This window comes from Toxotes jaculatrix, chromosome 20 (assembly GCF_017976425.1).
Source record: "Toxotes jaculatrix isolate fToxJac2 chromosome 20, fToxJac2.pri, whole genome shotgun sequence".
Taxonomy (NCBI): Eukaryota; Metazoa; Chordata; class Actinopteri; family Toxotidae; genus Toxotes; species Toxotes jaculatrix.
The window spans coordinates 9871982-9897919 of NC_054413.1; the positions used below are offsets into that span (position 1 = coordinate 9871982).

A 25938-nucleotide genomic window follows, 5' to 3' on the forward strand; every position below is an offset into this window, starting at 1 on the left:
CTGCGCACACATCATTGTGCAGAGTGAATGTCAAACACAGGAGTGAAGTTTAAATTAGATTCATTTTATATAGAAAATTTAAAAAAAACAATAAAAAAAAAAGATTTACATTTCTTCTCCACAAAGGTTCTCCTGTTCCAAAACCCTGAGGTAAACTGATGCCTTTAAATGAATTATGACAGTCACTGAAAATATAATCAAATGAATGAATTAAATGTGAAAAAAAAAAACACACTGTTTTCTGTATCTGGATTCTCCCCCTTGGGAATACCAAAATCACAAGCCTGAATCTAGGTTGAGACAAACAGTCGTGTCTTTAAAGATTTTGACTCCTGTCTCAGACCTTTCCTCATCACTGCCTTCCCTGCACAGCCAGTTACCAGGAGATCAATTCTAGATGAGTCATGAAGATTAACGCAGCTCACTACAACTCAGCGATAATGGCTTTAACTGAACTAATTCACAAAAAAAACAAAAAAACAAAAAATGCAAATCTGTTGAATCTAAAACGAAGAATGGACTAAACAGGGAGTTTAAGTGATCCGCCACACACACATCTCTCCACAGAAGAAACTGACAACTTTGACGGTAACAGAGAATACATCCCATCCTCCAGACGCTCTGATTGCTTGCTGTGAGTTCCTCTCCCGCCTCCGTGCTGCATCACGGGGGGAAACGTGGAGATGTCAGAGCTTCAGCCCTGAGCATGCAGCGCTCCTCTGCCGTGACTAATCAGGGCTGGATAAAGTTGCTCAGTGGCAGATTAGTTCTAATATGAGGGAGAGTTGTACTGACAGTTTCGATCCCTCTGTGTACAGAAGCAAATCAGCACCAAGTGCAGCCACTTCCAGCTACTGTTGGGACTCCACGTAGCTCAAAAAGATGCTATTAAACAGAGTCTTTCTGTGGTGTGGTAAAGTGCACACAAAAATCCTTTTTGACTCATCCGAGGAAGAAAACTATTAAGATTTTGGCTTGAATCGTTGCTTGGACATTGATCAACATCTATAGGATTCCTTTCACTCTTTTATCCTCCTGTTAATACAGCTCTAATTTAGAGGACTTCAAGCGGGTTGATGGCACATAATTCAGATGGAAAAATCAATGACTAGCATTTGCTTTTGCATGGCACGGACAAGCTCCACAGTCCCATTGATTTTGTTCTATTTTGGGCAAGTAAGGTTCACTTCCCATATTGGCTGGTCAGAGCAAGGCAATTCATCTTGGGTTTAACATGGCCTCAAGCTGGTCTGCCACTACCTGAACAAGCTTCTGGAATAGAGATCTGCTGCTAATGTGTGTGAACAGCCTTGGCGCTCCTCAATGGCTAGCAGATGTAGCTGCCAGCTGAGTCCATTAGTCTGTGAAGTTGAATTAGACCGCCGCTGTCCCCGTCCGCTCATTCATCTCGCTAATGGGAGAGAGCAGAGTGGGTTTGGCGATGCAGAGGCGGCCGGCGGCGCTGGAGGACGGGACAGGTGGTGGCGTTACATGTAGAAAGCAAGTAAAGGCGATGGAATGATGCCACAGAAGAATGTCACAGATAAGGAGCACACAATCTATCCTTGTGCTATCGGCTCTGCTGAAAGTTAAAGATTAAGTTTCTCTATTCGGAAAACACAAGAGGCATTTTTCTTTTACTAAGTGACGACAGCCGTTACAGCCTACGGTTTGTCTCCAATGCAAATTAACAGAATGTCATACTATTAGGAATGTTGCAGCTATTCGTTTGCAAAGCGAGATCTTCAAATAGCCCAGGTGAAGGACAACATGAAATACCGTCTTTGTCCTTGGACAGATTTTTTTCGTGCTACATATTAAACTGAGAAAATGTTTGCGAAATGAGACAGTATTGTTAGACGTATTACAAGTTTTAGTCTTTTCCCTGGATTTGTTGGAAGTGTGAGCAATATAGAATATCCTTGGATGTTTAACTTAAGATAAGGAGTACTGTATACTACTGAGAGATGAGAAGCCACGGTGAGCTAGGGCTGCAGATAAATCTTGTGCTTGGAGTGTCATCAGATGATTAGAAACCATATAGAATCTGCTACAGCTTCAGACAAAGCAGGACATGATAATGTGTTCTGACAACAGTTGGAATAATAACACACTATTACAATTTTAATGCACTTAAGTAGATTCTTTTGGAGCACAAACACCAATTCTGTATTATTATGTTACCCATTACGGATAGTGAATGCAATGGGAGACGCATTAAAGAAGTAGGTAACCATAAATGCATACAATGTATGCTGGGGGTTGCTTGAAGTTTTCTGTTGAGATATATGTTATTAAGAATTATTTGAGAACTAGTTTAAGGTTCATTCTTGACCTTGGGAGCAGCAGCATGATAAAATAATCTTATCTCAGGTTCCTCTAACTGGCTTTTTCTAGAGCTTCCAAACACATCACCGAAGTTCCATACTAAGACCATGTGATGACAACTAATTCAACTCCATGACAACAGAGAAAACTATACCTACAGATGCAGACCATTTGATGTGGCTGAAAGTCCTGGAAAGAGCTTTTAAATGGACCTTGAGGTAAGATTATTTTGTGTTGTATAGATGTTGGTGTGAACAACCCATCTGTGTTTGTCCTCCAACACTATACACAAACACCTGCTGTCATCAGTGTTTCTCATTTTCACTTACTTAAATCCAATTAACATTCCAGCTTATACTTTTAGAAAATGTGTATAAAGTGAGATTTAATCATGACAAGATTTAAAAAAAAAAAAAAAAAAGAAAGAAAGAATTGCCCCTGGGGAAATTATTCAGAGTTAGATGTGTTTACACCTGCTTGTAGAAGAAAGAAAGAGACCAAAAAAACCCCAATTTTTTTTTTTTCCACATGAACTGAGGTGTTTTTACTGCATTTCAGTAACAGAAACAGCCTTATTACACGTTGCACTCACAGCGAAGAAGAAGACACATCCTCAATGTCAGTGAACAGAGTGATTCAAAGTGGCCTTTAGGGGAGGGAGTCTGCGGACTGGACGCGGGCTCTCTACGCTCAAAAGATGCACTCCAGAATGCAGGCATTAAAAGCACCCAGTTGATGCCTTGGTGGGTCAATACAACACACACAATGGGTGTAGATGTGATCGACAAAACTGTGGGACGGGGTGGGGGTGGGGGCGGGGTGGGAAGATGGGGAGGGTGGGGGCGACGATCCACTGACACAAAATCACTGGAAAATGAAGAGGACTTTTCATTCCCCAGAGGACATGCAGCCCGTACAAAAACTCTGGAGTTTGGACTCTAAGTTAAAATGTTTTTTTTTTTTTTTTTTTTTTTACTGGCATTACAGAATGTGTGTGGAAAAAAAAAACTAGCCACTGACAATGCAACTGGCCTCTTTTTCTAGTTTAAAAAGTACAACTGTGGTGGCCCCTTTGTCTCCGCTGTTGGTCAGGTGATGCTCCAGTGATGCTATGCCAGTGTGGGGGTGGGGGGGGGGTCATGTTAAAAAGGGAAAGGTAGACCCTTCAGGAACTAGAGGTCGGTCCAACCTTCAATCCTGGGGGGTCAGCACTTCTACTGATTACTGCTAACACCAGTTTTGTCCTTTTTGTCCACATGAAAAAACTTTTCTTTGTTATTTTTCGGAATATGATACTCTTGCAAGTCATACACATCCATATAGATAGATGAACTCTTTTTTTTTTTTTATGTCAGCATACAAGGTAAGCTGGGTGACTATATATGAAGACAACAACTACAACTTTCACAGCACTGGCATTGGTTAATTTTAAATACAGTACTCAAGCATTGTTAGATTAATAAAATAACAAAAGAAAAAAAAAAAAAAAGGAAACATAATACCCCCGGAAAAATAAGCTACTGTACGCAAGTTGGTTTCTCCCCTAAAATGTTTCTTTTGTATTTCAATGGCATGATGTACATATTTGTTTTAACCATACCAACAGACATTTATCCAAAGGGAAAATTGTCTATCACTTTGGATTTCCCTTGATTTCATACAGTACCATGCATTTATCTCATTAGTTTGCATTTCATTTATGTATTTATTTCTTTTTTTGTGTGTGTGTCTCTAAATTTTGACTGAAATCATCAATAAACGTGTTAAGATAGCGTTGTCTTCACATAGACTCAGGTAATGGTGTTTTAGTCGGTCATTTCTCGGTGCACATCCACCCTATTGCATGTTGACAGGTTTTGCAGGATACAGTGGCAATCGTGGGGTAGGGGTGGAGTGGAGGGGTAAGGAAGGGTGGGGGAATTGTGGGTAGTTGGGTTTGGGGTTTGGGGTTTGGGGTGTGGGTGGGTGGGTGGGGGGGGGGCAATGTGTAGGTTGTTGTCATAGGTTATGGGAGATCAGGGTGAAGGGTGGGGAGGGTTGTAAGGTTTGTGAATGCCAAAGGAGGGGGTTCGGGGTTGTCAGCTCCTAGACGACAGCCTTTGAATCCTTGCAGACCTGAGTGGTGGTGCCTGAGTTAGTCTGTTTAATGTCCGTCCTCCCTCCCACATGGTTCACTGGTCTGAAAAGACAAATGAAACTCTGTTAGGGCGGATTTTGTCCAAGGCCTATGCTGGAGCAATGTTGCGAATAATCAGTGCTGCTCTGAGTAATTTGTTCCAGTTCTTTCAAAACGAGATAGGTGATTCTTGTAAACGAAAACCTCCAGAGAAAACGAAAGTGCTGCGACTGTGACTCTAAACACTTAACAAGTCCTTGACCTCACTCTGTTTCACACTAACTGATCAGCTGCAGATCCTATGCTTTGGGTTTTTTTTTTTTTTTAAACCAGAAAGGACTGTTAAGACACAGATTTGCGTGTGGGAGTGCAGCCACAAGAAAAGAAAAAAAATGTTTGTTATGTTGATAACTGGAATCACCTGAGGCTCAATGACCAAGAATGCGGCAACAGCAAAGTATGATGGAATTAATGAGTTTCAGAGGGGAAAGACAGACGTGAGAAATGAGCGATTAGCTGCTCAGGTCAAAGTGTAATTACTGGCCTTCTCCTCTGATGGTGACATAAATGAAGCTGTTAAAACGCTGCGGTTGTCCTTCCTCCCTTTGTTCCTTTCCTAAGTCAGGGGGCTTTTTTTCTTCCCAGGGCACACCTACTATGAAAATACTCCAGAAATGCTTGACAGTGATTTCCTACTTTCCAACTTGATACTCCGATGTTGTCCTTCCTCCCTTCCTTGTCACGGAGGAGATAGGGAGTTAGAGGAAGGGAGTGGAGGGACGTGGAGAAAGCCCTCTTTTCTGTCATGACTGGGCCTCGGCGGTGATAGCCATCATGCAAAGTACGGAGCGCTGATGACAGTATGGTGCATGTAAATATATACGCCCACTGTTGCTTTCCTATGGAAGAAAAATGTCGAGCGGAAATGTTGGGACGTGTGTGTGGGTGGGTGGGAGCTGATGATGGGCCAGCCTGGAGCGCTGAAGATTTGCAATAAGCCAGATTGCAGACAGACACACACAGACACACACATCTGGATCCTCACATTCACCCTGATTGGCTGATTGGTAAAACATCCAACAATGAATGAGCGTGGAGCAGCTGTCTGCGAAGGTTTTGGCGTGATCCGTGTCCTACCGTACCTTGATGGGGCCATCCACCGGGTCCAGTCCCTGCTCAGACAGCTGTTTCAAGGCACTTAGAGCAGCCTGAGAAGAGAGAGAACAACAGATGGTCGAGTGAGAGAGGGGAAGAGGGTGTGGGGGGGGGCCGGGTGGGAGGAGAGTTGAGTGTCACCCTTCAGCTGCTTTTCAAATAACACTTACTCTGGGAAACCTGATGCCAGCAGGACACTTTCCCTTCGCTCTCTGTTGTCTTTGGCTCCTCTCCTCTGACTGTTTATCTAGCGTTATTGGGTTAACATTTCCACTTTATGCTCTGGCTGCTCTGCATTTTCCTAAGTCAATCTGAGTGACATCTGTATTCTCTGTGACCACAGCTAAACAAATAGCAGCAGGTCTGCGATACCTGTAAATCATAAAGGTTTAGAAACACCCCACACATCATAATTTACTGTGAATACCCCAAAACCCACATTAAGTCACCACAACTGAAAATATGCAAGTGTGTATGTAGGATTTTTACAGTTCCTTTTGTAATGGCTTAATTACACTCAACTTGAGGCTGAGAACCGAAGCTTTGAGTGCACAATGACACATCTTGGCTCTTTGAATTCCACCACATTTAGCTCAGAATCACAACCACCCATCTGTAGCAACGTAAAGCCCTGTCATTAAAAAAAAAAAACCAACTACATCCTATCTATATTTCCATGAGTTCACACTATGTAACTTAGATATTTCACTGGTTCCTCTTGCCAAGCTTGGATCAAAAATGCCATGATGTCATTTCCTTCCCACTCATCGCCCGCCTGTCTGTGCCAGCTAGAGGGGCTGCTGGTGATGTGAGGAGGGTCCGGGGCCTACTATCATAATAAATGCAACATGTGTGGGGGTCAGGTGGTTTTTTTTTTTTTTTTTTTTTTAGTAAAGATTTCTTGACATTCATGGCACTCATGACACCTTTGGACTACATATTTAGAGTGCTGATCCGCACAATCCATGTCACAATCAGAAACCACTTGTGGGCCACTTTTAGAAAGGAGCAGTTTAAGTGTGCCAATATGAGCTGCTCAGTCTGATCTTAACCAGGTTGCAGGGCCGATCTTGACAAGGATCCTTCATCCTCCATCCTAACGATTGGCTCCAGATGTGTTTGCCCTCTCTTCATTCTGTTCTCTTCTGTTTCTGTCTCTCAGTGTGGGCTGATTTGGAGCAGAGGGGGCAGATGGGGGAATACATCTCCCAACAGAGCTGACACCAGTGGTTCCGGCAGTGCAGACCTCTTCCTTTCATACCCAACCATCATGAGAGAACATGATATTCATATCTACTATATTCAAATATTGTACATACGGCCAGTTTGTATCTAAAACTCCACATACACTATCAGCCTGAGGGTGAAATCTGTTCTCTTGCAGTATATATCTCATCCAGTATTTGAGCAGTAAGATACATCCAGTGTGTTATCATGCTGCTTATCAAGATTTAATTACCCTTTAAAAACACTATCAAACTGCTTTGTCAATGTGGGTGCTGCCATTTTCAAATGATAGATAATGTCATATATATGTCATATTAAAAAATGTCAAACAGGTACAACAATGTCAAATGGTGTAATATATGAAAAATTGGGTTATTATCTACTGCGAAGTAGGGGAAAGAAAATGGCTTGTTTGCATGATTCATATCAGAGATTTTTGGAGTTAGTTTGTTCTGTTTATAGTGTAACCTGTAAATGCATTCCACCATCACTGCACTTGTGTCAGATTTAGTAGTAGTTTTATTTGGTTGGCCATTTTTATAAGCCAGAGCACAGGTTGAGTTTCTGATGCTAAAGATGTTGAATCTTCCAAAAGTGTTTTTTTTTTTTTAAATATACTATATAGTTTCTACTTTGTATAAATAGAGATAATGTTACTTATTAAAGGAACATTAGCATAAAAAACACACATCTGCCACTTTAGTGGTCAGAATTATCCAGGATCTGTTGCAGTCCATCACTGGTTAATCAGAGTCGAGATAAGGCATAATTGGTTGTGCTCGGCAGATGAGTGAAATGTGACAACTGCTGAGATCACTTCATCATGAAACCCACTGACGTCTCTCTGCATTTTATTCTAATGCATTACATCAGCTACGTGGCACTGACAAATCAACCGTCCTCCTCACAAGAATATCTGACCGGGACACATTTTTCTGATACTCTCAGACACACAGACAAGAGACGTCCCCGCATGAGTAACGGTTTGTATTTAAGCTCATGTGCACCAGGAGGAAACATTTATCATGTTTTAATCCTGATAAAATATAAATCCCATGGCATGGAGTATCAATGTGTCTGTATGGAATGCAATATACAGAGGAGGATGTTACAAACTATTATCCGTGTGCTCGAGTCCAAAATCATTTTCAAAGTGTTTAACTTCAGATTATGAGAAACAAACCAGGAGTCATAATTCATGACTGACAGGTGCAAGGGTCAAAATCTGGTTTATATCCATCAAATTGAGAAAAAAAAAAATCAGTGATACTTACAGGTAATAAAAAAAAAATCTGCAACAATAATATTAGGACCAGTTTGAAAAATTGATACTGTCGGGTTATTACTTAAGGCCTTTCTCCAGAGACTCAGAAATCAACTGAAGCCCCTCTAAAGTCTGTAACAGACAATTTATGGTGCAATGTGTTTTTTTTCTCTGTGAAGATCTGACAGCCAGTGAGATTTAGGGCTTATACTTGCAGAGATTTAAGGTGACAGCCCTGTAGAACATGACAGCTGAAGGAATGTTTTCACAATTACACTGTTAATAAACATAAATCATATCAGGGGGACTCTTGATATAACGGGTAAATGCTTTTTTTAAATATATATATACATATACAGTACCATCATGTCAGCTCATAATGACCAGAACTATCCACACATACTGAAACAGAAATAGTAATTAAGATAAGAAGGAAACCTAACACAGCCAGATTAATCTAGGACACCTGATTAGTGTCACACCTGATAAACATCAGGGACAGATCAATCTCCCGTTTTCTCTGGTGACCAATAAATTGTAATCACAACTAACTTCCACATGATTACCTCTTGTTTGTTGTATTTATTCTATGGGTTTGGGCCCTTTCTCTCCCTGAGTAAATAGCCAGAGCCCATCTGTTGGAGAAGGGTGGGGGGGGGGGGGGCACTGGAGATAAACAGCCATAAATCAGGGGCTTGGCGGTGGCAGCGCTGCTGATATACGACAGGCAGGCATAAGGGCCGAGGGAGCCAATCCCTGGGCCCAGCAGCTCAGCGAAGGACGTAGGGCCTAAGACAAATACTGCGCCTATCTGTGAGAATGGCAGGCAGTGAAATCATTATTTTTCTAATGAGATAAGTTGGCCATCGTTAGAGGCAGCCGCTACACCGACGCATCAACACCAGAAGAGTATGTTTAGTCTGAGGCCATGACACAAAAGGTGGAGGTGTTCCATCTCTGTCATGGAACAAAGCGAGAGTAAGAGGTGGGTTAAGAGACAATGTGCAGAGAGGACGCTGTGCACTGATTTATTAACAAATGGGTGAGGAATGGAATGGCAGAGGCTTTTGAAATGTAAGTTTTAAACTGAAAAAGCGGTTACTTAGAGCTTTACCACCTCTAATGCTAGAAAAGAATAAGTTTATTCAATGTGTCGTCCGACCACTTCTGAAGGCAAAAGTGTTTACAACTGTTCGGAATGGACACAATCAATGGGGGAGCGACACGGAAGCTGTTAAAATATGGGGATAACGGTGCACATTTTAACACAGTCATTCCTGGAAGGCATTCATTGTGTTGTACTTTTGATACACATAAAAACCAAGAGTGAATGAAAACCAAAAAAAAAAAAAAAAACATAGCCTCATTCACTTTGATGAGATCACTGCATTAGCACAGCAGGGGAGCTCCAACAACAAAACTCGAGGTTGTTCAGTTAAAAATACAGTTAACTGACATTTGGCAATGCAAACACGTACAAAAGGATATTCTTGCTCGAATACCTCTGATTACCTCACAATCATCTATATTTAAAAGTTAAAAAAAAAAAAAAAGTTGTGCCAAACCATTATATAACATTTTTGCATCTGATAATAACTCAAACTCATGGATGTCTCGCTCAAAGTGGACTTCTTGGATCGTGTTTCATTGTCTCACCAGTACCTATGGTAACATACCCACACCAAAGCAACCCCTTGAATTTACTATGGGACAAGTACTCAAGTCACCTTCATCATTCCCTCTTCACCTATCATCTTTCCTCACCCCAACTTTAGATAACAACCCTGCATTCACCATCAATCCAAGGCTGTGAACCAATCTGTAGCACCCCGCAGCCACTTCACACATGGGCTCATTCATCTATCTATCTAGTTGTCCCTAGTTCAAAGGCTTGGACAAACAGTGGTCAAATGTGACGGCGTCTGAGGTGGATCTGCGACCGTGGCCAAGCTCCTGATGTGGAGTGACAAGGGCGGCTCATTTTTCTGGGCCTGCTGCGGTCTTAATGGCTTCCCCAACAGAGGCTTCGCTTCCATCAGCGGCTTAACCAAACAAAGGCAAAGTCCCCCAGGAGTCTGTGGCATCGGCCTGATGGATCGTTGGATCACACTGACCCTGACAAATCAGACCCCTGTGTCAGCTCTCACCACTGGACTATTGGTTCTAGGGAAGCAATAAAGACATTTTTGGGAATGGGAGGCTGAGGAGAAAAGGTGAAAGAAAAAACAACAAAGGAGAAGAGATACGAGAGGGTAAAGGGTGAAAAGGGAGAAGAAAAAAGAAGAGGAAAAGAAATTTTTGGTAGGAAAGGATCCAGAGAGAAGACAGGACGGGAGCATTCTACCCTTCGATCTCCATCACTTCACCCTCTGGCCCTAAGCAGCCATCAAAGACATCAGGGAGGTCCTAATGAGGTGAAGACCACCAGCACACCATTCAATCTCACATACTTGCATCTCTGTCTCCCCTCCTACCCTGAATCTTCCAAGGAATAGAAGAAAGGGAAACGTTACCCTAGTTTGCCTGTTCTCTTGACTTTATCAGATCAGATGCTGTCCCTGCTCTGCTGGAGGCCAGATGAAAGCGCAGACACCAGCTCAAGGTTTTAACCCAATGACCCAGTCTCAAGAGTACAGTGTGGTACTATCCTCTTTACCAAGCAGATCCAAATTCCCAGGGCTTTCTCTGGCTCTGTACGGTCCAGCTGGACCAATCAAACCCTTCCCTAATCTTCAGTCCAGGCCAAGAGCATCAGCGGCAGCCTCCCATCGTTGCTTTGATCCTGCGTCATTATCTAAATCATGTGTATGGACGTCCACAACATCTAAGGGGAGGAAGAGGCAGGAGAGGGGAATTGGATTTCCCCCAGATTCTTCTTGTGATTTTTGGTAGGCCTCGATACCACCCCTGAAATCTCTGCAGGTGCGGTAAAATGGATGCATGTGGGCATATTTACAAAACTGAAACAAAAAATAGTGGAGATACAATTTTAAAGGCTCAGTGGTGTGGCGTTACTTGGTACCATGCAGACCTATTCTACCTGCAGGGTCAATAAACACTGTTGTTGGATGGATATGAGGATGGCAATGCCTTCTTTCATGAGCTGCTGTGGACATTTAATAGTTTTTTTGTGTAATATTAGTCATTTTTATGGCTAGAGAGAGGGTCGCATTGCATCATTTACAGGAACAATATTTGGCTAGATGCACTTCCTCACTTCCACCAAGTACCACTCTATCACTGATTTACACAAACCACAGAATGGTTTCACAACCTCGTCTAGATTCTTCTTAGAACTCGAGACAACGCTGGGGTGGATGGATTGTAAACCACACCGCTGGCTTTTGTTTCCTCAGTTGTACAATGGACATTGATCCTCTTATTCTGCCATAACATGCTCGCTGTCAGGTCTTAACAACGCCAGAAAGAGTCCGATTAATGTTGGGTGGCTGGTTCTGAGCGGCGGCAAGGCGGGGGGGACTCGGAGCATGAAGGGGATGCAGGACGGCTGCTCATGAGGATGATCTAAGGGATGTCCAGTAGACTAAACAATGACAAGAGTGGATTTCAAACAGTGCGTTTTACAGGCAGGACCTGGGAAGATGGAAAAATGAGTGTCCTGTTGTCATAGAAGTTCTGAAGCTGCATATATTGTTCTGGAGAGGGCTTGTTCTGTTTTCAAAAGGTCACATAAAACCTTGACAGTGTTCCCTCTTTTTGCACTCACTCCCCAAAGCACAAAGAAATATGAGATACCAGGGAAGAGAAAATCCCAGCCATCTTTTTGTCCTGTGTTAACACTGTTGTCACTACCCTGCCATCACGTCACGTCTTCCTCTGATGTTCATTAAATTCTTTTAAACATTATCTATTGCAGATTTTTCTCTTCTCCTTTTTTCCTTCTGTCGTCTACTCTCGAGCTTCTTCTCATCCCTTGGCTTTCGTTTCCTCTAAATTCTTTTCCTGCAAACCACTTCAAAACCCTGGATAGGGATCACCGAAACATTCCCGGATAGCTCGTGAACACCTGTGTGTGCATAAGTGCTGGCAGTGCATGCGTCTATTTGTTAATACGGTGTGATATGTACATGGATTCTTGAGTGACTACAGAGAAAATGTATTCAGATCCTCTCACCAAATCTCTTCTTCACTCTCTCTCCAGATTTCACATCCTCTTCCACATCAGAGGCACTGATGAAAGAGGCAGTGTGTGAAGGCTGTGGCCTAGCTGTAGTCTGACAGCTAGGCCGCTGCCTGTAGCCTGATGTCAGCCTGAATTCCTCTGAAGTAGCACTTCACATCTGCTGCTTCTCTTCTTGTGCAACAGTGTTGCAACTGTGAATGTTGTACAGCTAAATAAACTTCTCTGTGAGGAAATCTTTTTGATTTCTGCATACTTCTCAGTCATGTGTGCATGCTGCCACATTATGGTGACCAGAATTCTAATAGTTGATAGTGTGTGCCCTTTTTTGTGTGTGTGTCTCCCAAGCCTGTGATGAGCACTGAAGACTGGCTGAGCAAAGTTAGGTAGTTAGTAGGTTTGGTAACGGTTCTAGGGCACCCCAGGGGGTCAAGCCTTCGCTGACATGGGAAGCCATAAATAAGGGCCCGGGGCGCAGCGCCATGTCATGCGTCATTTGGGCCGGAGAGGCCTGCTTTATCCCCTCCCATCGCCGAGCTGCTGAGCATGGCACCTCCTAGGGCGTAATACAAAACATATGAGCAGAGGGCGAGGGGCAGAAGCACCTCAGCATACCATACTCCTGCCTTGTCAGCAAAGCATCTTGGAGGAAAAGCAGATACGGTCAAAGACGGCCTCTATGATAACACTGCGCTAGTATGCCATAATCAAACTTTGTCAAGAAACAAATTTGCACAAATCACGTAAATTGGCTTTGTCCAAGATGTTTAAACGCTAATGTGATCAGACCACTGGAGAAACATGTAAATGCCAGGTCTGAACAGGGCCTGAGAGTCATAAAACCAGTTAATGAAAGATTAAAAATACACCTAGTTATCATACATTATAAGTATGCCTCATAGCACACTGAAAATATATTATAAGCCAATATATAAATATTTCTTCACCGATTATTCATAAATTCAGAAAAAGATTTAAACCCATATCATGACATTATAAACAAAGAGGGTCACCATAAAGCAGTCAAGAGCATATAGTAGATCTTGAGCGACTCAACGCTTGCTAGATGACACATTCTTTGAACAAAGAAGAGAATGTGTGACACTTTTCCTTTTCATCAAGAACGGAGACTGTGACACATTTCCATTGAGAAAGGAACCTTCCACCCACAGGAAGTTACGCAGGGGAATCTGTGTTTGATCTATCCTCAATATTTCTAACTTATTCCAAGGTTGCTGATGAATCAGTGACTAAATACATCATGAGATGAGAAAAGGGGCATGAAGAATGCAGGAGTGATGGGACTACCGTCTGTGAAGATACTGGGTAAGAAGAGGAAAACAGCCTAAAGGCCAGTGACTCACCAACATGACCACTGACTAAGCCGAAATTCCTCCAAAAGTGAAGAGCCCTTAAAGTTTCATGAGCAATCAGCCCCCCCCCCCCCCCCCCCCACCAAGCACACATGCAACCTGGGTGATTAGAGACAGTCTGGGTGGATCATTTCTTTATGACTCATCTAATTCATGCACAATTTATGCTGAACTTGACTGGATGACATAAACAGAAAATAAAGCTCCTTCATCCAGAATACAGTGCATGTAAGTCATCCCAAGGACTGAAGCTTCATAAAGCTTCACAAATGTAGTAAAGAAACTCCCTTCTGACCTCTCTATGGTTAATGTCTGTTTCAGTCAGGCTTCCCCACAGACTCCACAGCAGTGTTACATCATCACATCTTCACCTGCAGAGATCTACCTTTCTATGCCAGAGGGAGAAGCTTCTATAATCCTGAACAATTGGACTCAAATTGCCCTGGGGGAGGTACAAAAAGCTGTGGGAAGAAAAGCCAGCCTTCAGGCACTCGCTCTCTTATCAGTGAAGAGATAGTGATCAGTCCCGAGGGGTGTCCCATTTTCTTTTCTGTTCTTCTCTGCCTTCCCGATCGCCGTTTTCCTTTCCACATTTCTTTGTGTCAAAGATCGACCACATGATCCTTTTAACTGCTCCTTTCCTGCCAATTTTCATTGTCCCGAATTCAAAATGACAAACTCCCACTGTTTGCTTGGTGATGAAGTCCACAGCTCAGCTGAAGTGGGCAGCGGTACAAGCAGTGGTTGGGTGGGGATGCAAATGCGATGGCTGTGGTTGTTGCCTGGCTGCTACACAACCAGAGGGAAAGACCTTTTCTATCCGCAGCATGGAAGTATGGGCAGCTCACACCAGGGGTAGGATCCAAGGTCTTAATCATTTCCCCTCATTTGCATAGATAATAAACTTAGTGAAGATACTGCAGTGGACCGTATCAATCGCTAGTGAGGATATCAGCCTGGATGTCAAAGAGTATTGCTGGCTGTTATCAGCCCTTCCGTTAAAATTGGAATCCAATTATTTTTTCATCGTTGGGTAAGAGATTGAAGCTAAAACACTAGCTGTATTAAAAAACGGTCCGAACAAATGAGGAGATGGATCCGGTGAGTCATCGGCGCAGCAACGTCACTTTACAGAGTTTTTATTAAAACCTCCTATTCCATCACAACGACAGAAGTCCACTGGCTATCTTGTGCCCAGATCTTCAGTATGAGTTAGGGCCCAGCGTACTGCCTGAGAAAAGAAGTTCATACAAGCAAAAGTGTTGACGCCTATTCAGCATGGCCACACACAAAGGTGGCACAAAAAGACAGCAGTTTCAGAAAGGGCCAAGAACAATAATGGTTCAAACTGACACAGTGGTGCACACTTTCAGATAATCTCTACTCAATGGCTCTTAATGTGCTGCATTCATTTGCACAAAGAAAATGAGGTGGTTGTGTGAAGAATGAAAAAAGAGAGCTAGAAGGAGAAGCTGAAACCCTGCGGACTTGTACGCCTTTGTCAGATTGATGGTTTCAGAAACTCACAAAATATATTGGACAAGGTGTGGGGGGAGGGGGGTTCGTCACTTCATTTAAAACACACTGTTGCTTTAGACCAACAGTAAAGGATGATGAGATTTACACATGAGACTTACAGGTGTGGAAAGGCAAAAAAAAAAAAAAGAGGAACTTGGGAATGTAGTATATGAAGGGGTTAAGATAAAGGGTGAACGGAGAGGGGCTAAGTGTCTTACTGTGACAGCCAGCAGCTGCATGCAATAATCTGCAACTCTCCATCACAAGCCCTTTATATTTTCTTGTCAAAGACAGAAGGGTGTATGAGAGAGTGGATGTCTGGTGGAAAAGTCATCCGGTAACAAGAGAGGACGCGCAGTCAGACAGCATTTTACACCTTCTTCCTCTTGTCTCTTCAGACCAATTCATGGTTTCCGCTTGACCTTGGACAGAAGTGAACATACTTCTATTCGTACTAAAATTGGGGGTGTTCATACGTGGACACGTTCCACACATGCGCAGTAGCAAACCTGAGGGCCGCCTGACAGCAGGAGGAAGCTTGTTTGTTTATTGCATTTGGCTGAACATCATGAAAAAGTCAACAAAAAGAAAAACGAATGTGCATCCGCTTAACAAGAATACCAAGACTGAGGACGGGAAATAAACAGTACATAAATACAGTGCACAAAACAAGCCTTCGGTTTACTTGTCAAAAGCATGTGCAGTTGCCGGGGCTCGCACTGCGGACCCTCGGAGACAGATGACGAAAATTACATCACACAAGCCGATATGGACCCTTGCAGACACAGACAGCATGAATTGGCCTTTCCTTCAAGTAGCTCCCTCAGCTCCTTTCTGCGCTGACTTTTAATCACCTCATACACACTAGGGACATGTCTGTAAAACGTGTTGCAGGGTTTTATAATTTGCTATGGATCCCCGCAAGGCTTGTGACTGTTTCTCATTACCCGCTATCCTCGCTGAGCCAATAAGATATGGATGGACATTTTGTCTTTTACTTAAATCCCAAGAAATATTGAGTGGGCCTGCAACTCACTGTGTGACAGGGCCGATTGAGACCCATTATGCCTCAGGGAGCCCCCGAAGTGTTATGAAAACCCTACTATGTTCCTATGGCAACTGGCAGTGTGTACTGCAGAGACAGATTATGCATAAGGCATGTTTACTGAAAACAATAAATTCCAGTATGCTTATATCAAGAGTCAGGCCTTGCTGGGTAGGGCTCCTCCAACCGGGCTGGTTCTCTGATGAACAGGTCCAGGGGCCACACTAACTCGCCAAATACAATGGGGAAAAACGTAATGTAATGCACACTGAAAACATGTGTCTTTTTAAAATGTTAGTATAATGCCATTACCGAGTTGGTTTAAAGCCGGCGGGCCTGTCACAAAGTGTTCATAAACAACAGGAACCAATCTTAACAGGAACAAAGCCATGTTATGGACTCAGTCTGCAAACACCAACGTGAGCCAAGGCCAGAACACAGAGAGGCTGACGTGATGAGCACACATAAATTCACATAGGCATGGTGGGCCTCACATGCACAATAAAAGCAGCATGACATGATCTTCTCCAAAAACGGAGCAGCAAAGGAAATTAAATAAGCCATGTGTGTTTCAGCTAGACAAGATATTTTTTTAACATCACGTTTCTCTAAAATGTCATGAAGTAGGACAAAAATAAAATCTAATGGGATTAAAATAAAATGAATGGAAATGATTTCCTCAGAATGAGTAGCTTCCCTTGAAGTGCCTAAACAGTTTAAAAGAAGCAGCTAAGTCAGGCCTGTCCACATGCCAAAGCAAGTACATCAGTGTTCCAGTTTTCCTGCAGTAGCACATTGCAGAGGATATAACCCATTATTTGTCATTGATGTTGTGATTTTATCCACAAAAGAGGAATGAGTACTTAATCCTCTGTGGGCAAGTTTTACGAGCCACCTCACACATTTTTACAGCATGGCAAACAGACAGTAAACACCAGGAAGGCGCTGCGCTTTAACACATGATTAAGACACAGCTAATTAGATTGCGGACAGTAAAACTGTGAGGAGAATCGTAAAAATGGGGAGCAGGGGCAGGACTGAGCGATGGATCAGGTACAAGCAGCAAGCAGACATTTAAGTCAGGGCACCGCAGGCCGCTGACAAATGATCGAGGCAGGGTGTCTCATTTCTGCTGCCTTCTCTGCACTGAAAATGTAAACTGCAGACTTTCTAAGTTAAAAAGAAAGAGAAAAGACCCTCTCTCACACACACAAGCCCCCCATGTCCACCATCCATCCCTCCATTCTTCTCCTCCCTCTCCTCCTATGCAGTGGTTGGTCCCATGAAACTGGGGTCAGGGTACTAATGGAGGACCTCGTGGCCTTGTGTGCCTTTGGAAACAACCCCCCCCCCCCCCCCCCCCCACTGCCACCACCCCCCACTCCCTACTCTCTTATAAATCAAGCAGGCTTCATTGAGAGTGGCAGAGTCCTCTGATGTCCCAGCCATGTCTCATTTCAAAGTCCTTCTGAAGGCTCACACGGTTCCACGTTTACTCACTGGGCACAAGGGAGATGTGTGTGTGTGTGGGGGCGGGGGGGTTAGTGTGAGATTCAAAGAGAGAAAGACAGACAGAGAAACAGAGTATGAAAGAAAGAAAACGAGTTTGGGTCAAGAGAGAAGTAGAGGGAAATTAGGAATAGATGTCCCCGGAGGAAAAGGGGGCCTCTAAAACAAATGTTTATTTAGTAACTCTGCTGCATTAGAACTCTCACTTGAAAGCATGTACAATAAATCACACCATTTTGGGAATCACTTTAGCACAACGTGTGTACATGTGTGCACGTGGGCATTCCTGAAGGCAGTGTAGATAAAACGTTTTCTCCTACAGCTCGAGCACAGTTTACAAAGCATGTATGGAAGTGTAATCAAAACATAATTTTCCCTCCCTTCATGGTAAATTGAGGTGTGGGTTCTATAGACGGATAAGTGATTGCTGAGATAATGACATTCTGCGGTTTGCTTTCGTCTATGCATTCATAACAAAGCCAGATGAGTTACATATGGATTTAAAATGAATGTTTTACCTGACAACAGGTTTTTTTTTGATTCCATATACAGTCTTTGTACACATTATCTGAATGACGCTGAGAACACCTAATCAAAACCAGTGACACATAAAGACACTCTTGAGGCTTGTAAAAGGAAAAGAAAACAATTACATTGCAATTGCAGAAAACAGAGCAAGCATCTGTATGGTAAATACAGTATGTGGCAGCTGGTTTGCTTAGGTTTCCACAAAAAGTGGAAACAGGGGGAAACAACTAGCTTGGCTCTGTCCAAAGGTAACTAAATCTTCCTATCAGCAGCCCTAAAGCACATAAATTAGCAAGTTACATCTTGTTTGTTTAATCCAAATGAAACCCAAACAATTCAGTGTTTTATGGAAGGCTCATGTGCTGAACTATGATATTTCTTGGAGCAGCATTTTCCAGCCAACCTGTGGAGACTCCAGGAAGTTAATTTTTGGTATGAATTAAACAAACAAAATATAAAATGTTAATTAGTGAGTTTTAGAGGTGCTGGTAGGTGTGTTTTGCTACCTTTGGACAGAGCCAGGTTTGCTGTTTGCTTCTCTTTCCAGTCTTTGTGATAAGTTAACTGGCATCATATCTAGTGTACAGTCTTACTAGTAGTGCCAAGCGAATAAGCATAGTTGGATTCCTTCAAAAGGGTCTACTTAACTATTAAAATTCACATTAAAATACATAAACTAACATTGTGTACCTGAGAGTGCAATTTACTATAATTTGTCATATCACTAGATCATATTCAGGATAAATGCTTGCTAAATCACAGTAAGCCTCTTAGCCTTTGATAGTTGTCATATTCAACAGGAGAAAGCAGGCCGGCCTGTTGCTCAGCTAGCTACGACAAGCAAAATGAGAGTTGATCCCCCCTAAAAAAAAAAAAAAGATGAGATGCATCTCCTCTTTCACTTGCTGCTGCGATTTCTTCCTCTCACATTTAGGTAGTGACAGTGTGGTTTGCTTAATCTTTCCTTATCTCCTTCAAATGCAAAGGGTCGGGCTGAATTTGCATGTAAAGCAGAGCACAAGCTGTCACTTGTGACTTTATTTACAGAGGAGATTTGGAGGATCATGAAGATACTGTTTTGAGGGAGAGACACACACACACACACACACACACACAGTGTTTACTTAAACCACAGGAGTATGTGACACCTTAGTCGTAACTGGTGTTAACCCCCGATGTGGCTGTTGTTTTGAGTGTTTCAAAATGTCTGCTGTTTGAGGCTCGAGAATGCGTTAACATCAAGAAGAGAGGATGGTGGTAGTGATGGGGGGCAGGGAGGGGTGTTGGTGGTGGTGGTGGTGGGGGCTCAGACAGACAGAAAAACATTCCCCAGTCGCTACGCTCATCTCCATAACTCAGTACGCAGCCACAGAGCACTGATCCTAACACGGGACATTAACGACTTGACTCCCACCACTGGAAGCGTCGTTACCTGCCACTGAACAGTAAGGGTCATTTAGGGCCCAATTCATGACTGCTACGGCAGAGAGGTTTCTACTTTTGCCGTCTTGGTTGTAGTTAGGTTAAATAAATCACTTTAGTAGTAATTCTGTATCGGGCGGGCGGAGCCTTGTGCCAGAGAAATCTGGGCGATCGCTCGTAATTTCAGAAAAACATACCATAATCACACTATGTACAGTGGAAATCAAAAACAACTTTTACAAACAAACGGCACCTAAGCATCTGGATGATCTGATTTCATGTCATGAAAGCAACAAAAGAGTACAATTACAACCAACAATAGAGGTCATTGTGAAAAATGTGTGTCTGTGTTTGTCTATGTAGATGCGCGGTTGTTTTGGTTTTTTGTTTTTTGTTTCTGTGTGATAAACTTTGTATGCCTGCAATTACTGTCAGAGGGTGATCTGTTTTTGGAGCGCTCCTATGATAATTAATTCTCAGAAGTTTTCAACCGCAAGACGTGTGTGACATATCAAGTTAAATGGCTTTTTAAAATCCAGAGCTTTTCCTTGCAGAGTTGCACAATAGAGGTTCAATATGTTGTGCAACTTTCTAAGAGGGGGACAAGACTGACAAAGTCAGTGTTGGTTCGTGATCCTCCGCTTTATCCGTTTTCTGAGATATCGGGAAGCAAGGTATCAGGAATATAGGGCAGTTTTACACATCATCATATCAACTGTGCGTAAAACTGATTATTTCCAAAGGACTCAAACAGAGGAATATTCATTACTACACCAACAATAAAACGATTTGCATAATGCTGGTTACAAAACAAAAGGAGAAATGCTAACCTTTGCAGAGTGAAAAACCTAACTGTGTTGGTGTTAGAAAAGGTGCTTTCTCCCCAGGTGACATAACTCGCACAATGTCAGTGGGAGATGGTAAAGCAGAGGAAAAAAAAAAGTAAATACCTGGCTCTTATCTTGGGGACCTTTTCAGTGAGGCAAACTATCACTCACTATCAAATGGCATTAAGTTAATGAGCCAAAGACGCGACAAAAGAGCGGTAGGTGGCGAATTAGCAGCCCGGCTCGCTTATGCCTGCCACGGGGGTGATGAGTGAAGAGAGGTGTGATTGGTTTAGAGACCTTTATCCACGCCAAATTTGTGTGTGTGGGAAATCACACACACAGCCTAACAGCACTGAAGGCTGCAAGGCCACTGCCAAAACATCTTGCTCCTCTTAACACAGAGGTGATAATGAATCTAACACCTTTGGTTGCCTTAAAGCAATCACACTGGTCTGACAGGTATGAAACCAACAGGGAGGGGGAGCAATTAATTTGTAAACACGTAAAACAGATATAAATAATACTTAAATAATAAATACTTCCTGTCATCACATCTATTCACCTTAACATAACATAGTTATTTTCACAAAATAAAAGATAATAATATGTGATTATAATGATAAGAATGCTACAAATACAAATAAAATCACAATTACCAGCCGTTGTGGGCACGGCCTCACTGTTTTCACCTCTCTGAATGTATCACATGTCGACAATTCAGCTTTCAGAGACACTCTAGGTTATGGAATTTAATCTAAACTGACAGGTAGGGTAACGCTATCTGTTATGCTCACCATATATTTGAGTGTCTGACAATTTTACACATCTCTGACAAACTTAAGAGTGTCGAGTTACTTTCCAGCACATACTTTACCAACACACGCCAACAGCCTGGAGCGCAGCCACAGAAGATTTCATTTTTGTTTTCATAAGCACAAAACAGAAGTTATCTGGTTATCCAGAGCTTGTGGATAAATATTGTTTCTTGTGAGAGACGCCCGCTTAATCATCTTCCACAAATGTTTTTTTTTTTTTAATGAATCATTGCTAAGGCAAGAGTGCTGATGTATTAGTAAGCAGAGTTCTTGCAGGCCTAAAGAGTAAAAGTGGGTGATGCATTTCTCCTTTCATTCAAGCCTGAAGTACTGCACGGATCCTTACTACCAAAACATGACATAGGTCACATGCACACCAGTGGTAACACCAGTGGTAACCTCTCTCCTCCTGTGCTGTCTGCACAGGAGGTGTATGTCAGCATTAATTCACTACTTTGTTTAATTCAGCTACTTTGTTCCATGGTGTTAAAAGGGTCAGTTCACCCTAATCACAAATATACTGAGAGAAATACTCCCTACAAAGACTGAAAGTATGTTCCATGAATTATCCTCGGGAACAGAGGACTGGTTCTGGAAAGCGATGTTGCTATTGAAAACGAAAAAAAACAAAACAAAGAAAACAAAACAAAACAAAAAAAACCCCAACTCACAACATTATTATGTTGTATTGGGGTGGAGGCAAAAATCTCAGTGGAGATCTCAAAACAGCCAAAACAAAAATTATATGCATGGATAGGTACAGTGCAAATGCAATGCAAAGACACTACTTACGATAATTTGCTGAATAAAAAGTTTTATCAAGTGACAGAAACACACTCTATTCCAATTCTGATAATCGACTGTTAAGGTGTCATTTACCAAGAGGAAATAAAAAAAAAACTTCACTCAACTCCGAATCTCAATAAAGATAGGCTGAAAATTCGTGGCTACTGACTTTTTATATAATTGCACGAGAAAAATTCACTTCACGTTTGGTCTGAACACACCTTTTCAGGTTTTTACAACTAAAAATGTAATTTCCTTTCCTCCATTTTTGTACAACTGCAAACTGAATATCCTAGGGTTTTGACTGCTGAGGAGACAACACAGATGCTGGGCTTTTGGACACTGACAACATGATCAATGTTTTTCATTAGGTTGACGTTTTATAGACTGAATGATGAATCTATTACGTTAACTAAGCAATCAATAGTTTACTCAAAACTGGAAATAATCATTAGCTGCTGAGAGACTAACGTGACAGTGCAGAACAGTGCCTGCTCCACCACATTTTAATTTGAAGTTTTCATCTTCCATCTGAGATTACATGCACGGTGAACTAGTTTGTTTTTTATCGTGCATGATGTTTAAAAGTAAATCAGGCACAGTACCACTCAAGTGTCCCTGTGTGTGTTTAGTTCCACACCATGTCAGTCCTTAATAGACATGCTAATGTTCCCAGGGGCCACTTGGAACTATCAGCACATCCCCTATTGTGCAAGTTCATGTTTATTCTCTTCCCCCTGGTCACTGCTTCCTTTGGTGTGCAAAGAAAAAAAAGACAGTCACTTCTATCTACCATTTTCTCATACTCCGTCTTCATCAATCTCTCGTAATCCTACTCAATCAATTCCTCTCCAGCTCCTCTTCTCCAGTATCCCCTCTCCCTCTTATTTCTTGTTGCGTCTCTGAATCATTTACCCCCTTCTCCCTCCTCCTCCATCATTCTTTCACTGCCCCTCTCCTCTCCCGTCACACTCTAATCTCCTGGGCTGAAAGGTGTTTCCTGAGGAGTGCATGTGGGGAGACAGGCGGGAGTGATGGATCGCTCCGTGGATGCTTCACTTTGTCCTCTCTCCGGGGCGGGAACAGGGTGGGGTAAGGGTAGGGATGGGGGGGGGGGGGGGCAGCAGGGGTCGGGTAGGTCTGACAGCGGGAGTGCTCGGTGAGGTGGTGTTGAGGAGGTAGGCAAGGTATGAGCTACTTTGAAAGGTGGTGATGAGGGGGAGCAGGGGAGGTCTCTGTGGCCGCTCACCTTCTGGTTTTGTATGATGTGGACTAATTATAGTGAAGAATGGGAACTGTGCAAACAAGTGCCTGCTGCTGCAAACTGCAACCATAACATCGTCTTATATATTTGCAATTCACTTCAATTTACCAAAAAAAAAAAAAAAAAATCTCTGAAAAAATAAAATCACTGCCAAAGCATTGTTAAAATCTTTAATTACTACATAAGGTACCATCTTTAAGAAGTTCTATATCATAGTTTTAGTCAGACCAGACCATACAAACTCTCCTGTTACAGCAACAGGTATATGATTTGCAGACACCATCCTCTAGTAGACTTATTCAATAAATACACACTAGCAAAAGGATTTTACGCGATAGATCCAAATGGCTTTAAATGCCATGTAAACAAAGAAGTCTGAAATATCTGCACCGAAGTCGCCCATGATGTAGTTTGTGAAATTATCCGTGGGGAATCGCTTAATAAAAGCTGGTCTGATATTCACTGTCAGTTTGATTTGATTAAATTTTCTACCATTACAGCTACTCTGGATGCCAGAGTGCCTGGATGCCAAGATTCAGTCATATCATGTTAAATTTGATCAGACTGACTCCAGACGTTCAATATAGAATTTAGATTTAAAAAATTATCTCCATAAGGAGCATACAGAATGTCACAAAACCTAAAATGGAAACTCTATCAACAGCATGGTGCCCTACATTCTGGTCACGTGTGCTTAGTTTTCTTAGTTTCATTAGATCTACAGAGGGAATGTGTATTGCTAAAATGAGAGCTCTAATTGCAATTGCATTTCCACTTATGACCCGTTTCCACGTTGCTGAGGAGTTTTTGGACTGGCTCAGCTCAGAGAGGCAACAGATGAACGCTCCTGCAGGCCAAAGTTTTGGATCACTGCACTCAGCTGTGACCTGATATTAGCCAAATATTTATCGTGTCTTTTCAAGCTTTTGGCATCTTATGTTCTGACCCAAATTTTCCACCAGACACACATATAATGTGTTAGTAAGAAGTTCAGTGGAAAATGGTGATTAAAAACACATATCGAAACCCAGACAGAATGTGTGCTATTTTTTTTTTTTCCAAACTAGCTTGTACACACACTGCTGTCAATCAACTCTTTATTTCTTTAAAAGCTTTTGTTTACAAGCATCAAAAGTTGTCCTTACAAAACTGGCGCCCTTATTTACTGGCGTCCAACAAATTAGTATGTTTAAACAACACTGGCTGAGGGTTGTCAGTTTAGTTGGACCAAGAAATGTCTGCTCCACATTCATTCAAAAAAATGTCAGGCCCTGTAAGTGCAGATTAGGTCCCACTCCCCTGTTTTCGCCACATACAGTGATTTAGGATAAGTCCAGGTGCTGTGTTTGGTTACACAACACGGGCACATAAAGAGGAGACAGACAAGACAGATAAGCAGGGAGGAGAGGCTGTTCGACAGCTGCCTGCCTGGTTGGGTAACACTCCAGTGGGACCCCCTGTGAGGAGCCCAGCCTGGGGTAACGTCTGCGCTCCAGTCGGGAAGGAAGACTTCAAACACAAGCCCTGCGCAACCTCCACCCCTTTGCTGCTCCCTCTCCTGCTGCCCTCCTGAGCTCCGCAGGGGATCTCTGAAGACCATCCCAGCAGTCACCACACCATGAATCAGTCCCGTGCCACTACACTCTCCTACTGTCACTCTTTCTTCCCTCACTTATATCAATTTTCAGCACATTTTCCAACCACATGAATAAAGGTAGGAATGTGTGCAACATGTAAATAAATACACTCCTCGCCACTGGCCCCTCATTATCAGCTCCCTACAGCCCTGTCCCTTCATTCTTTGTTTCAATATTGCAACTCTGCTGGCAGCAAAAATTCACATACTAGGGACAAGGTCAGATGCCCAATTAATTTCAGCAGAGCTCTCCAGTGATTTGTTTCTGTAGGGTGGATTGGATAACCTGGTGGCATGGTCATCTGTATGTGTTTGTGGATCCGACATAAGACATCAGAAACAGTCAAGAGAGCAAGCATGTGACCAAATGGTATTTTGGTAAGGTAATGTCAGCCTTGCTTTTTTTTTCCATAAGGGGATGCAAGGTACAATCTGAGCACATACATTTATCATTGTCATTTAGCATTTCAGCTAAATGACAAATTACAGAGAGAAGAGGGAAAAATAACATATTCGGTAACACCAGACACCTGGAAAAGCTGGAACAGCTCACAAGAAATAAATCCTGAAAAAAATCCAAAACAGTGGGCCTCATTACCTGAAAGCACATCTAAAACACATTTTAATCCTGATGCACTAAGTCCAACATGTCATATCAAATCAAGCCAAAATGTGCTCTTGCTGCAGGAAACCCATGCAGCCACAGCTGACAAACTGGGAGACAGGGCCCCTGGGACCCCGGGCGGCTCAGCTGAGGACATTACTGCACGCAAAGCAACCCCACACACACGCACAAATAGACACAAACACGCACAGAGTCTGGTGGCAGACAACAGTCACCCTGTCATCTTCGATTGCGGACCGCTCATGTTGGACCAGCGACACCTCACACACAGCTCAGTGGGCCTCGGCCCCCCTGGTGTCCCACTGCCGCCACAGAGGGACTGCCAGAGAGTTACTTCAGCTCTGCAGAACAAACAC

At 42.7% G+C, this 25938-nt stretch overlaps 1 protein-coding gene across 1 annotated transcript in view; it reads right to left on the reverse strand.

Annotated features, from left to right (window-relative positions):
* Positions 1–3279: 3279 nt before the first annotated feature.
* stau2 (staufen double-stranded RNA binding protein 2) overlaps positions 3280–25938 on the reverse strand; it is an 81686-nt gene continuing 59027 nt past the window's right edge. Inside the window, exons 14-15 of the mRNA XM_041065981.1 lie at positions 5587–5652; positions 3280–4507 (exon numbers count right to left, since the gene is read on the reverse strand). Of these exons, the coding sequence (XP_040921915.1) occupies positions 4472–4507; positions 5587–5652 (102 nt within the window). The 3' untranslated portion in view covers positions 3280–4471. The remainder of the gene's footprint in view (positions 4508–5586; positions 5653–25938) is intronic.